Here is a 14,514-nt window from a genome sequence, read left to right as displayed (position 1 = left end):
GTCCATGTCCTGTGCAGGGTGAGGCTATGGCCCAGTCAGGTGGCTGGGAGCACGAGGCAGCAAATGCACTGGGCAGATCTATGGGCCCCAGATCTAGGTGAGGATCCACACAGACTCGGGCAGGGTAAGTCAGCCACTTGCTGGGCACAACTGATGAGACCTGACCTCATGCACCTCAGTGATCTCATCTATGAAACAGACTGGCCAAACCAGCTCCCAAGCTCCAAACTACTGCCACCTCTAAGTGGTTTAATCTGGTCTTGTCCTAACCACCACCTGCCACATGCAAGGGCTGAGGGGCTGGCCCTGCTTTTCCAATACCCAGCCATGACATTGGTGTCTGGGTGAGCCCCAATTGAGGCACTCCATGGAAGGCAGCCAGGTTTCAGAGTGCCACCATCACAAGGGGCCTGCCACGGTCCCAGGTGGTAGAGCAGGGCCAAGTGGTACCCAGGCAGGGGCTGAAGGGGGTGGACGTTGCCAGTGGTGAGGACCAGGGCCCCACCCCTGCAGCACCTCATTTGATTAGGATGGCACAGGCATGGGCCTCGTCTTCTGCCAGGTTCCTCAGGTTCCTCTCCGACTCAGAGGAGCTGCAAGATGGGGATGGTGCTCAGGAGTTGGGGCGGGGAAGCCCCTGGCAGCCCTGGGGAGGAGGCCTAGGGGACAGGGCAGCCCCTCCTGTGGACCTGCCCACCAGCCTCACCCCAGAAAATCCTTCACATCTTCCACCGTGACGTCCCCTGTCGTGTCCAGCGTGGTGTCAGCACTGGTGGCTGAGTCGATGGACATGGGTGAGAGTGCAGCCTCGGGTGGCTCTGGGGTGTCTGCAGGGAGCAAGTGATCAGCCCTTACCAGGACCCTTAGCACCCTCTGCACCTGGGGACCTGGGGACACAGACCCAAAGGCAGCCAGCCCATGGTGAGGGGTGGCACCAATGAGCACACAACCACCCATCTCCTACAGAAGCCTGCCCGATCCCTGAGCTATGTGAGTCCTGACTCCCTCCCCCAGGGCACTGTGGGGCCAGGGTCTGGACCCCTTTCATGCCCCCCTCACCAGGTCCCTTGCTGTGGGCTGGATCAGGGCTTCCATCAAGGCTCTGTGGGGCCAGGAGGATGCTTGGAGTCCCGTTAGCCTGGCTCAGCTTGGGTGACTCTCGGAGCCTGTAACTGCAGAGATGAGGCCATGATGGGGACCACAGGTGGATGACTCGAGGCTGGCACCCTAGATCCTTGCCCTCCCACTCCCGCGCCCAGGGAAGGCAATCTCGGGGGTGGGATGAGACCTGGCCCTGGTCACAGGTCCCCCAGGCTAGGGGCTGCCCCTCCACCCACCTGGCCTGGGTGGCATCACGGGGCCAGTTAATGTCCAGAGAGCAGAGTGGCTCTGTGATGTTCCGGGCACTTAGGGAGAAGCGTTCAAATTCTGACGGGGATATCAGGTAAAAGCCTGGGTGAACAGAAGAATGAGGAGTGCAGTTAGGAGATGCCACCAACCACAGCTCCTCCGTGGCCTGGGCCAGTGCCCACCCGGAGTGCCCTTCCTGCTCCCAGGCAGTACTGGTCCCGCTCAGCTCGCTCGCCTGAGGAAGGCCTCCTCGGCCTCTGCCCCGTCTCACCCTGGCCATGGCGCGTGAAGACACACGAAGCAATGCCGCTGATGTCCTCCTTCCGGATGCAGGAGTAGTGCACCTGGGGCCGCAGGCCAGGCACCGAGAAGACGTGGACGTCACCCAGGTTGGTGAGGCAGGCCAGGCAGGTCTCAGCATAGTCCTCGCAGGCCACACTGGCAAACGTGGCCAGTGCCACCTTGCGCACACGACAGCCCTCATGGGCCGTCAGTTTGAACTTGGTCTTCGCGCTCACCTTGGGCAGTGTGAACACCTGACAGCAGGTGGCTGGTGAGCACATAGCCTGGCCCTGTCCTCATCCCCAGGGCCTCTCACCCTCATAGCTGCTGACCCACCAGCTCCCACCACAAAGCCCAGCTGCACTGCCACGTGGCCTCCCCTGCCTGTACACCTGACTGCCCCACTAAACTCCAGACTTCACACTGTACTCCAGAAACCTCCCAGGCCCTCTCTCGATCTGTGACAAAATCAATCACAGAGTGCCAAGATTATGAGACTGGTATCCCCACCAAACCTAGAGTTCTTTCGAGGCAGAGCCCCTGGGGACTGGAATCGGGTCTGGCAGGGTACAGGAGCCTTGTAGGGCACAGTGAGATAGGACTAGATTCCTGCCCTCCCAGGGGAACTGAGCAGGCTGAGGGGGTATCAGGGTTCTTCAGTAGGAGTTCTCTGCTGACTGGGGGTGTTTTCTGGGGTGCAAGGGAATTAGGGTCCCAACAGCGGGGGATACAGGCAGGAAGGGGTTCTAGAGGGTCCAGTGGTGTCCATGAGGTTGGGGCCTGGAGGGGAGTCCCCCCCAGACTACAGTGGCTCACCTTGAACTGCTCCTCAGACGCGATGAGCACAGCGTGACCACCCTGCATGTCAGGTGCCTGCGCCAGGTCCCGTGAGGCCTCGTAGGGCTCGGGCAGTGGGCGGCCACGCCCGTCCAACACGGCAATGGCCACTACAGGTGCCCGGTGCATCAGCTGCACCTCCTTGCCCAGCACGGCTTCCACCGCTTGCTCAGGCCGCTTCTCACCACCCACTGCTGCTGCCGGCACCTCCAGCGCATAGGCGAACACGGAGCCTGAGTTGGTGCCAGCCCACATGGTGGGCCCATGGTGGGCCCCTGCAGAAAACAAGTGCATGAAGAGGGAGCTCCCTGTGGGCCAGGCATCTCCCCTGTGGTCTCCCCATAGACTGCAGGTCCCGCCCTGCCTCTCTTGTACCCCTGCTTCCTAACTATGACACCCTGGGACTCAGGGCTGGTTCCCTCCTGTCCCATGCCTCCCTGGTGACCTCCAGTCTCAAGGCCTGAGACCCCAGCTCTACACTGCTGACTGCAGTCAGAGCCCAGGATGTAGCCCTCCTACAGAGGCCCGAACAGTTGTAGCGCATCTGCACAGGATGCCGGTGGGCACCCAAACCAGACCCTGGGCCCTCCCGCCCCATCCCACTGCACCCTCAGCCCCCATCTCAGTAAACGCAGCTCCATCCTAGCGTCACTCAGGCCCCAAGCCCCAGAAGACCCCCACTCCTCTCTCCACCCCCGCATCCCCTTGCTAGTCCTGTCAACAGGTGCGCCTTGTCTCAGCCCTGCTTCACCCCCTTCGTCTTCAGTGTGTTCCCTATGTGGCAGCCAGAGGAAGCTGCCAAGCCTGGGGACACCTAGGATGCCCATCCATCGACCCTGCTCTGCCTGTGTGAACTGAACCTCTGGGGGACAAGCTTTAGTGGAGAATCGGATCCCAGCCCAGCAGAAGCAAGAGCAGACTCACCACCTGCTCTGATGACCCGATGGATCCTGAGGCGGTAAGTGTCTGCGCAACTCAAAACATGCCCAACAGGAGCCCCAGCCAGCCATGAACATGAACCTGTCAGCCTTCTCAGGACAGTGGAACAAGTAAAAAAGCCCAGGCTGTCCTCCTCTGGGTCTTTGCAGTCAGAAAAAAACAAAAAGCCAAAGAACTCCCCACCTCCAGCTGCACCCGCCACATCCAGACAGTGGGAAAATCCACTGCACAAAGACTCTCAACAAATAAATGGCATCAGAAAGCTGAGCTTGTAGACCAAGCAGATGACACTCAGGAATTCACATCGGTTCTACAGGACATGATGTGAGCAGTGACTGTCAGTGACATCTGTCAGGAACACGCTGAAGTGCTTGTGTCTGGGTTTTCGTTTAAAATACCCCAGCAAAAAACCAGCAAAGAGTGTGGGGGAGGAGGTGGGCAGACTCCGCAAGGCGCACACGGCTGGTGGCAGGCATGTGAGATATGTGGGACAACTTTCCACCTCTCTATTTTTGTGTATGTTTGAAATTCTCCCATTGTACAAGTTCAAAATCAATCAGTGACTCAATCGACAAACCCAGGACCTTCCCAGAGCTCCCAGGCCACCGAGAATCAAAGCCAGGCCTCAGCCTCTGGCCAGCAGCAGTACCTCCCTGGGCCACACTCCTCGACCCTCACCTGCTCCACTCCAGCCAAGTGGCTGGGCAGCTGCCCACACATATGCCCGCCCTGGGACCTGGGCACTGGCTGGTGCCCCTCACTGTCATCCACCAGGCCTCAACCTCCCTTCTCCTGGCTCAGATCTGAGAGGCCCACCCAGTTCACTCAAAAATCCCTTACCATCCAGCTCCCCAAGGGAGACAGGGGGGTGACCCAGCAGTCCCGCTGGGGGAGCTGGATGGTAAGGGTTTTTTTCTGAGAGGGTCTCACTCTGTTGCCCAGGCTGGAGTGCAGTGGCACGATCTCAGCTCACTGCAACCTCCGCCTCCCACATTCAAGCAATTCTCCTGCCTCAGCCTCCCAAGTAGCTGGGATTACAGGTGCCCGCCACCACACCTGGCTAATTTTTGTATTTTTAGTAGAGACGAGGTTTCACCATGTTGGCCAGGCTGGTCTCAAACTCCTGACCTCAGGTGATCCACCCACCTCGGCCTCCCAAAGTGCTGGGATTACAGTCGTGAGCCACTGTGCCCAGCCACATTCAGTAAAACTTTCAAACCTGGAAGGTGCAGTCCCACCACCCATCTCCCACGTGGCCAACTGAGGCCAGCCTCCCCAACCCTTGCCCCTTCTCTGCCCCTGCCTTACCATCTCGAAGGAATGTGTCGGCAAAGTATAGGCAACGCACGACGCCTGATAGGGAGTCATCGGCAGAGCGGGGCTCAATGCGGCGCTGCACGGGCGTCATCTCCACGTCGTGGGGGCAGGCCTGCTCGGCCAGCTGTGCATTGGCTTCCTGCAACTGCCGGGCAGGGGCTCCTGAACACCATCTCCCTAGCACCCCAGCGGCTTGCATCCTGCTTTGCGCCGTATGTTCTGTTACCATTTCTCCACCACCCAGCTCAGCTCACCCATCCCTCTGGAGGGCCCAGGGGCTGCCGAGGGAGGAGCACTGAGCTAAGCAGGCCCCAGGGGTCCCAGGCTAGGGCCAGGCCAAGGCACAGGACACAGGCACAGCTCCCATGCAGCACCCCCCAGCTCACCTTGCTGCTGGCATTAGCAGCCCGCTTCTTGCCCGAGACACGGCTCTTACGAATGCGCCGGAAAGACTGGCGCAGTGACTTCTTCAGAGACTTCACCCGGGAGAGCGGCCCCTCCATGGCCAGGGAGTCGTTGGGGTGAAGAGTGCACCTGGGGAAGACAGGGTCCAGCTGTGCTACAGAGCAGCCTCCTGGAGCAGCCACCACACTCCTGCTGGCCTGTGGAGGCACCCAGGTCAGGGAGTCACAGCCCCTCTGGCGCAGTCCTGTGGACCTAGCTGCTGCTGGTGCTGAGAATCTCCTTGGAGCTGCCAGGTTATTTCTTATGGGGCAATGGAGGTTAGTGGGGCCTTTGCCACACCAAACACGAGAGGTGGAAACAGAAGCCCAGACCCCATCTCGCTGGGGCTCCAGCTGCCCAGCCGCCCCACACCACACACCTGGCCAGCACAGGGCTCTTGCGCTGGTAGTCGAAGAGGCCAAAGCCATGACTGGTGCCAAAGGCCACGAGGCTCCACTCGGTGTGGAGTGTGACAGCGGTGACAGCAGCTGGCGGCAGGCACTGCACCAGGACACGGGGCTGGAAGCCAGCAGGCCAGGGCAGCGGTCCCGTGCGTGGGCTCAGCCGCTCGTGGCCCTTCCACGTGAAGCCCTCGCGATCCTGGAGGAGGTCTATGATGGCCACGCTGACTGCCTGCTCCACCGGCACATCACTGAGCTCCAGTACCAGCACCTGAGCCCGCAGCCAGGCAGGGTGAGCATCAGCACAGGGGAGGGGCCGCCCTGGGCCCCACTCAGCCTGTAGCCTCTGAAGCAGCCCCAGCCACCACCAAGGTGGTTCTAGGACTGTCTTCAGTTCATCAGCTAAATAAGCACTCACTGAATGCCTACTGTATACCAAGGCCCTCGCTGAGCACAAGGAACACAGTGGTGACCAAGACACACTAGTCCCTGCCCTCTAAGGGCAAATGTTCACCCTTACCCTGAGCCTTTATCTCCCATTTAGCAATAAGGACACATTGAGCCCCTCCTGTATGTAGCGTGAGTGCCGGAGCACAGCACTGACATGAGTTCCTGCCCCTCCTCAACACTGTGGTTCCCCAGCGACAGGCGCACTTCCATCTGTCCTCACCCCAGCCAGCCCCACCCAGAGCCCTATTCCCACCTTGGCTTTTGCCTGTGCCAGTCCATCTCCCTCTCCACCAGACCCTCCAGTTCAGACCCATCTCTTCCAGAAAGCCCTCCCTGACATCTCCAACCCAGGGGACACCCAGCCCTACCTGGCCTGCAGTGCCAGCCACCACCATCTGGGCTGTATACTTGCAGAGAGCAACCTTCTGCACGCCAAGCCGGGGATCGTCACTGTAGGGATCGAAGCAGCCCACCTAGAGGGATGGGAAGGAGTAATGAGTCCAGGCAGAGTTGGGACCAGCTCATCAGGGCCAGGGGAGGGGCCTACCTTGCGGAAGGGTGGCCAGTCATCCTCGGCAGCCTGCGCCAGGCTGTCAGCGTGCTCACAGTCCGTCTGGAAGAGGCCAGCTGTGCTCAGCTTATAGAGCGGCCGCAGCGCCACACCCGAGGCATCCCAGAACCTCACGGTGCCATCCTCATGGCTGCAGGGAGGGCAGATGTCAGGGCTACCCCTGGGTTCCCGGGAGGCCTGCACACCCCTCCATTCACTCATCTGATGACCACTCACTAAGCACCTACTGCACGTGCCAAACACTGACCAGAATCTTATTGTTACAAAAAACAATAGGCACCTACTGTATACAGCACAGGCGCACCATGCACCTGCTATATGCCAGGCCACATGCACCACACGCACCTGGGCCCTTTAAACCACAGGGTGGAAATGACCACCCTGATTAACAGGTGGCCAAGGGGACATGTAGAGAACAGAGGACTACGGGGTTCTGCCTGCACTGCAGCAGCCATCAAAGGTGATCAACAGCAAGGCAGTCACAGAACAGAGCATGGGGCATCCCAGGGGAGGAGCTGCCTGGGGCCCGAGGCAATCACGTAGGTGGAGGAGCAGGAAGACTGCAGAGGCCGGGAGGAAGCAGGGAGGGGGCAGGGGAAGGAGTAGACAAATCTATGGCGCAGCCTTGGGACACAGCTGCAGAGCCCAAGCAGGGCCCCGGGCAGTGGTGAAAGCCCAGAGGCAGGGGGTGAGAGGAGAGGGACTGTGGGATGGTTGTGAGAGGTGTGTGACTGTGGGGTGGGTGTGAGAGGTGTGTGACTGGGGTGGGTATGAGAGGTGTGTGTAGGGCAGGTGTGAGAGGTGTGTGACTGTGGGGTGGGTGTGAGGTGTGTGACTGTGGGGCAGGCGTGAGGTGTATGACTGTGGGGCGGGTATGAGAGGTGTGTGACTGGGGTGGGTATGAGAGGTGTGTGTAGGGCAGGTGTGAGAGGTGTGTGACTGTGGGGTGAGCGTGAGGTGTGTGACTGGGGTGGGTATGAGAGGTGTGTGACTGTGGGGCAGGTGTGAGAGGTGACTGTGGGGCAGGTGTGAGAGGTGTGTGACTGGGGTGAGCGTGAGGTGTGTGACTGTGGGGCGGGTGTGAGAGGTGTGTGACTGTGGGGTGGTTGTGAGGTGTGTGACTGGGGGGCGGGTGAGGTGTATGACTGTGGGGCGGGTATAAGAGGTGTGTGACTGGGGTGGGTATGAGAGGTGTGTGTAGGGCAGGTGTGAGAGGTGTGTGACTGTGGGGTGAGCGTGAGGTGTGTGACTGGGGTGGGTATGAGAGGTGTGTGACTGTGGGGCAGGTGTGAGAGGTGACTGTGGGGCAGGTGTGAGAGGTGTGTGACTGGGGTGAGCGAGAGGTGTGTGACTGTGGGGCGGGTGTGAGAGGTGTGTGACTGTGGGGTGGTTAAGACTCACTCCGGCAGCCCTGAAAGCCACAGCAAGCTCTTCAGCAGGGAAGGGCACACCGGAGTCAGAGGCCTGAGGGTCCCAGCACAGGTGGGAGTGGGGGCAGGGCAGGAATTTAAGGCCTGAGTCACCGGGCACGTCAGCGCCCGCCAGGCCCAGGCTGGGCTCTCTGGCACCTTCCCTGGGCAGCTCAGCGTGGGCCAGCCCAGATTTTCCAGTCCCAGGGCAGGCAGGCTGGGCGGGTGGAGCCCTGGGGTTTGGTAGAGCTCAGTTCCAGGCCAAAAGGCAGATCAGGGCAGCACCTTGAACCAAGGTCCAGAGAGGTTTCATTCCAATCCACCTTGGGCGAGGAGGAACTACCTGGTCCCACCAGGGGCCAGGCCTGAGTCTCCTGGTACCTCTGCACCCACCAGGCCCAGGATGGGTTCTCCCCCAACAGCAAGGAGCCCACTCACCCACATAAGCACGCACACCTACCCGGTCAGCAGCAACCCTCGCTGCGATGGCTCCTGGGCCAGGTTTCGGCCCCCAGTGATGGGCCAGCTCTGGGAGGGGGGTGGCAGAGATGTGTGTACAAGGTTAGGACAAACATCTTCTCCCTTTCACCCTGAGCATGGCACATTCTCCAGGCTTAGAAGTGAAACACTCTCACCCTCCTCAAGACTCCACCCTGTAAGACCCCCCTGATCCCCGCACACACCAAGGCACTGGAGACAGGCTGGGGGCTCTGCTGCTCGCCAGCGCTCACAATGCGGGCCCACAGCTTGGTGGGCACATTGGCCACGTGGGCCGAGCAAGTGATTGCAGATGAGTGCAGTGGGGCCAGGTATGGGGCAGGCACAGCTGGCCAGCCAGGAGTCTGCAGGTCCAGCACCACCAGCTCCTCTTCCAGCAGCACAGCCAGGGCCTGGGGGTCATCAAATTCTGTTGGACAGAGCGGGTATGGGGTGAGCACAGTCATAGGTGGCAGAGGGCGCCAGGTGGGGCTGGGAAAGGGTAGGGTATGGCAGGGCACACACCATCCTCAGGCTGCGTGCTGTGCACTGTGAAGAAGTCGATGATGCGGGAGGTGAAGTCCAGCGTCACCAATGTCTCGGCTCGAAGCACACTTACACAGTGGCGGTCACCATAGCTGGCACGGGGCATGCCACCGCTGAAGATGATAAAGTGGCCCCTGTGTGCATAGAGAGTTGTGTGAGCCATGAACCACTTGGGTCCTGAGCACATACTGTGCAACCCAGGAAGAGCCCACCCTTCCAGCCCCCTAGCCAGACCCGGCTCATGTCGGACACCCGCTCCCCTGACCTACCCAGACTCACAGGTCCGCCACAGAATCTTGTTAATGGCCTTGCAGGGAAAGGGGCCTGAGGGGTGGGACAGCGTCAGACCAGACTCGCTGGTGGTTCTTAGCAATTCTGCCATTCCTCTTCTGCCCTCCACTGCTCTCTACCTTGCAGCTGCCTCCTGCCTCCCCGGGAAGTCGGCGGGAGGCACACTGCCACCAGACCACCCCCTCAGGGGAGTCACTCCTCAGCCAGTTTGGCTTGGCTCAGTGGTGCCCCCTCCCATCACCACCCTCTGGCTAAGGCCTCCCCAGCACTCACCGTAAGGTGTGGTGGCTACCGTGGGCTGCAGCGTTGGGGAGCTGCCGGCATCCACAGACCAGACAGCGTAGCTGCCATCACTGTGTGAGCTGACCACAGTGCTGCTATCACGCCCCCAGCATAGGCTCTCCAGCTGCTGTGGGCAGGCAGGGGCAGGCAGGCAGGCATGAGCCGTGGTGGGCATGCACAAGGGGCCCAGGCTGAGGGGACACAGGCCTCACCCACATACCTGGTTCCCCAGGAAGACGTGGTCCACACACTGCGAGGCCTGGTTCCAGATGACCAGCAGGCCCCGGCTGTAGCCAATGAGAATCTTCGTGGGGTCCCGCAGGTGTCCCTGGAGTGACTCCACGGGGCCCAGTGCCTTCCCACAGCGGTAGTCATCTGGCACGCTGTGGAGAAAGGCAGGTGAGCCAGTAGAACCCCTGGGCACACAGTGTGTGCTGGGAAGCCCACCGGCCTCTCACCTGCGCAGAACCTCGCCTGGGGCAAGCGTCTGCCCCTCGAGCAGGGTCAGGGTAGTAACATCCAGGAAGAAGACACTGCTGCCCTCAGTGCCCAGGGCTGCTATGTCGCCAGCAGCCACCAGCAGGACCACTGTGACTCGGATAAGGCTGAGCGGAGCACTGCAGGGAACAAGGGAAAGGGAGTGAGGGTGCAAGCCCATCCACCTGCTGAGGTGGGGTGTGAGGAGCTGGGCCACTGCTGATAACTCATTACTGGCCCCACAGCACTCACTAGGGCCTACTTACAGAGCCACCCCAGGAAGACACTGCGTCATAATCAGCCCACTCAATTATTCATGAGGATGTCAGCAGGGAGATAGATAAAAATAGGTTCCCCAGGTCTTGCAGACTGGGCTCCCAGCTCCTCCCACCCACCAGGAGAGGACAGCAGGAACCACAGCATTGCCCAAGCCAGGACCAGGATCTCCCCGCTGAGTCCCTCCTAGGAATCCCGCTGCCAGCCCTCAGACATCTCCTGACTTCACAAGAGGGCCCCAGATACCCTCATCTGCAGAAGCTGGGAGGCATCAGGAATCCATCCCTGGGTTAGGACTCCCCTTTTCCAGCTATTTCAGGCAGGGCTGGGGGGAGAGACTCCGCATACTCTCACCCAGCTTGGGCATGCTGCCAGAACCTTACCAAGCACAGCCCGTGGGACCCTCCTCGCCCTCAACCCTGCCCTTTCACCTGTGCACAGAAAGGCCTGTCACCCACCCACAACTGAAGGGGCCAGGGAACCCTCGCTGTTACTAACTGGCTTAGGCCCTGCCCCAAACCCCTAGACACTCCCATCATTGCAGTAAGTATAGTGCCAGGCCTCAGGTCCTAGGAGTTTGGCATATAATGCATGTACCTCCTGCTGCTCACAATGTTAATTACCTGCTCATATTGGACTCAACCCAAACCTCCCATTTAACCTGAAAAGTTAACAGAGTACACCTCAGTAAAGCAGGGTCCAATAGCCGCAGCCTGGGACCCAGGCCCAGCTCAAAGCATCCTGCCCTGAACCACAGCCCCCACTGGCAGCTGCTTGTCTCCATGCTGCCTTTGCACAGCAGGTTCCCACAGACTCCCCCAGATCCTCCCTGCCCAGTGGCTGGCCCCAGCCAAGTTCTCTAGTACCTGGCACCATCAAAGCCGGGCCGGCTGGGCAGCTGGAAGCTGAGTGCCTCTTCCAGGTGGGCACAGCCATTATGGTGGACAATCTCCCAGAGATGCAGGCTGCTGTCATCAAGCAGGGTCAGGAGGCGGCCCTGGTGTGTGAGCAGAGAAGAAAACTAGTCTGGCCTAGGGGGGTGAGTAGATATGGGGGCCACAGGGAGCTGGTCAGTGGGAAGCAGAGGCTCACCTGGCCGGGCAAGAAGTGCACCTGTGTGACGGTGGCTGCATCCCGGTGCAGGCCTGTGAACTCCACGCCAGGTGCACCATAGCTGAGGGTGGCAGGTCAAGGTGGAAACAGGTATGGACCAGCAAACCACGGCGAGGGAGACACCCAAGGCTCCTCCTTAACCCGGACTATTCCAGTGGACCCCGGCATGGGCCTGCCCATCCAGGAGGCCTCCCTGAAGAACGGAGGCCCCCTCCCTAAAGCTCCCACCCTTCACCCCTACAGTATCCCCAAGATCAGTGTGCAGGCTCCACTCACTCCTGCAAGTCGGGTGCTGCTATAGGACCTTCACTTCCTGTAAACTGGGCCAGTGACGCCCACCTTACAGGGCTGTTGCAGATCCAGTGAGAATAAACACACCCAGCAGGCTTGGCCTCAGCCTAGCGAGAGGCTGGGGCTCCGCTCCACTTCAGCCCCACGTTTCTATGGGCTCTGGGAGCTGCGCCTTGCCAGATGGGATCAGGCAGGCCAGAGGTGCAAGGCCTGGACAAGAAAGCCAGGGAGCAAGAGAGTCCAGACTGCCTTTTCCCATAGCTTCAGGCCAAACTTCAGCCATGGGTAAGAAAACCCACCTCCGCCGGGCGCAGTGGCTCACTCCTGTAATCCCAGCACTTTGGGAGGCCGAGGCGGGTGGATCACAAGGTCAGGAGTTGAGGACCACCCTGGCCAAGATGGTGAAACAGGCGGGGTGAAACCTTGTCTCTATTCAAAATGCAAAAATTAGCCGGGCATGTTGGCAGGTGCCTGTAATCCCAGCTATTTGGGAGGCTGAGGCAGAGAATTGCTTGACCCCAGGAGGCAAAGGCTGCAGTGAGCCGAAATTGTGCCACTGCACTCCAGCCTGGGCGACAAAGAGTGAGACTCCGTCTCAGAAACACAACAACAACAACAAAAAACCCACCTCCCTCCAAGGCAGGCAGCCAACAACTGCCACCTTGAGGGAGGAGAGACCCCAGCCTGCCCATTTAACAGATGAGCACACAGAGACTCGGAGGGGGTGGGTGACCTGCTTGAAGTGCCCAGTGTCAGTGCCTCAGTCCCGGCAACTCCAGGGCTGATGGTGGACAGCAGGGCCTGAAAGGGCCCCAGGACAGAGGGTGCAGGGAGGAGACAGCAACGTTGCCCCGGTGACAACACAGGAGCCGTTGCCTGGAGCTTGAGCTGGGATTCCCTACAGGAGCCTGGCGAGAAACTCTGAAGAAGGGACAAAAGAGGGGACAGGAGCAGCTGGGCGGGAACCAGGGTCGTCAAGGAGATGGGGCTGGTCTGGCAGGGGGAGGGGCAGCTTCTAGTGACCAGGGCTGGCCCTCTCCAGCCTCAGTTTCCCAACCCGAGAGGCTCCAGGCAGTGGTGGTCAGGGGAAGAAGGGAAGAGGACCCCGGGCTCCAGCCTCCTTTCTGAGGCTCAGTCTCCTCATCTGCACTTCAGGTTCTTTTTGAGCCTGAGGACAAGAGCATAGGAGACTCCAACACAGGAGGGACACCTGAAGGCTGCAGGAATACATGTGCGGACGGCAGCGCAGCACCCACAGGAGTGGGAGCAGCAGGCCAGGCAGTGGGGCATGTCGGGCCCAGAGTACTGCCCTACTCACCCACAGGTGCTGCTGGGGCCATGGGAGAGAAGGGGACATCTCAGCCCATCCACACTCCCCAGAGTAGGCAAAGAGCTCACAAACCACAGGCTCAGACTCTTACCCCTGCCTGGCCAGTGCCCCCAGCCCTGGGGTGAGGAGACCCCCATCCCACACCCTCCCCTTTCCCGGCATTGACACATTTTCTGGGAACTGATGTCCGAAACCAGGATACTGAAACTCAGAGGGCCACACAGGAGGGGTAGGGGTCAGCACCCCTCACCAAGTCGCCATCAGCCAGACCCTGGCACCTCGGCTTCCCCAAGAGCAGTTGGGGTGGGACTCTCCAGGGCCAGCAAGGAGACACTGAGCTGCCGGACTGCCCCCCACCCCCACCCCGGGCCTGCAGGGAAAATGCCCGCTTTGTGTGGCTCACACAGCCCATTGTGCAGCAGCCAGGATCCAGGTGGGGGCCGTGCTGCACTCACCATGCTGAGCCTGGCACTGCCCCCAGCCCCCTTGGCTGAACACATGTGTCTTCACATTTACACGTGTGTGCATTGGCTCACCAGGGCCCCAGCCCACCTGCCACCCTCCACTGGTATCACAGCCCAGCCCCCCTGCCTGGCCTCCCCAGAGTTGCTGGGACGATGGCGGGGTCGCCTAGGTAACTGGCTGGCTGACATGTAGCAAGGGACAGCTGTGCTACTGCAAATTGACCACCCGTCTCTCAGCAAAAGGACCCCATCATCTCTGCACAGTCGTCTCAGGTACAGAAGCCACGCCAACCTCCACCAAGATCCCAGCACTTACTGTAGCGCCCACAGAAATCCCCACTACTGCCCAGCAGAGCACCTCTGTTCTACTCTCGAGCTGGACGCTGCCAAGACCGGGACCCCAGAACACAGGAACTACAGGCAGGTGGTCCTGAACAGACCTGAACACCTAGCCTGCAAAGGATACATCTTGACAGCCCCAGACCTGGTGCCAATGGCCATGATGCGAAGTTCGGGGTCGAAGGCCAGGGCGCTGGGCTGATTGGGAAAGCCATGCTCCACCGTCTGTGAGAAGGGGAGGGCTGCTGGGGGTAAGCACTCCCAGGCACCTCTGCCGTGGCCCACCCTGAGGCCCACCCCAAGGCAGCCTCCAGGGTCTGCAGCTGACACACTGTGGGTAGGAGGCAGGTCTACTTGCTCTGTGCCTTAGCACCCTCAACTGTGAAATGGGTTGTCATGCCTCCAGTTGGTGGGGAGGTGGCTAAACCCCTAGGCTCCGCCATGACTCTACCACGTGCATGGCCCACAGAGGCCCACCCCTTGCCAAGCCCCCGTGCCCCTCAATGCACACGGGCTCATGTGGACCCCACTGCATGGAGGCTCCAGCAACAAACAGGTGAAGCAAGGTTCACAGAGATGCAGGCACTGACGAGGCCCCACTTGCTCCGTGAAGGGCTCCGCACCCCAT

At 60.4% G+C, this 14,514-nt stretch overlaps 1 protein-coding gene across 1 annotated transcript in view; it reads right to left on the bottom strand.

Annotated features, from left to right (window-relative positions):
* LLGL1 (LLGL scribble cell polarity complex component 1) overlaps positions 1-14,514 on the bottom strand; it is a 15,371-nt gene extending 857 nt beyond the window's left edge. The window contains exons 1-22 of the mRNA XM_017854193.1: positions 14,510-14,514; positions 14,014-14,229; positions 11,442-11,523; positions 11,216-11,346; positions 10,055-10,213; positions 9,817-9,979; positions 9,588-9,723; positions 9,293-9,347; positions 9,003-9,157; positions 8,684-8,907; positions 8,461-8,528; positions 6,568-6,721; positions 6,389-6,493; positions 5,549-5,841; positions 5,112-5,259; positions 4,717-4,870; positions 2,449-2,744; positions 1,622-1,886; positions 1,338-1,452; positions 1,060-1,172; positions 707-827; positions 517-593 (exon numbers count right to left, since the gene is read on the bottom strand). Of these exons, the coding sequence (XP_017709682.1) occupies positions 518-593; positions 707-827; positions 1,060-1,172; positions 1,338-1,452; positions 1,622-1,886; positions 2,449-2,744; positions 4,717-4,870; positions 5,112-5,259; positions 5,549-5,841; positions 6,389-6,493; positions 6,568-6,721; positions 8,461-8,528; positions 8,684-8,907; positions 9,003-9,157; positions 9,293-9,347; positions 9,588-9,723; positions 9,817-9,979; positions 10,055-10,213; positions 11,216-11,346; positions 11,442-11,523; positions 14,014-14,229; positions 14,510-14,514 (3,234 nt within the window). The 3' untranslated portion in view covers position 517. The remainder of the gene's footprint in view (positions 1-516; positions 594-706; positions 828-1,059; positions 1,173-1,337; positions 1,453-1,621; positions 1,887-2,448; positions 2,745-4,716; positions 4,871-5,111; positions 5,260-5,548; positions 5,842-6,388; positions 6,494-6,567; positions 6,722-8,460; positions 8,529-8,683; positions 8,908-9,002; positions 9,158-9,292; positions 9,348-9,587; positions 9,724-9,816; positions 9,980-10,054; positions 10,214-11,215; positions 11,347-11,441; positions 11,524-14,013; positions 14,230-14,509) is intronic.

Source organism: Rhinopithecus bieti, unplaced genomic scaffold (genome assembly GCF_001698545.2).
Source record: "Rhinopithecus bieti isolate Rb0 unplaced genomic scaffold, ASM169854v2 scaffold_37555, whole genome shotgun sequence".
NCBI lineage: Eukaryota > Metazoa > Chordata > Mammalia > Primates > Cercopithecidae > Rhinopithecus > Rhinopithecus bieti.
This window is presented reverse-complemented; position numbering and strand designations above follow the sequence as displayed.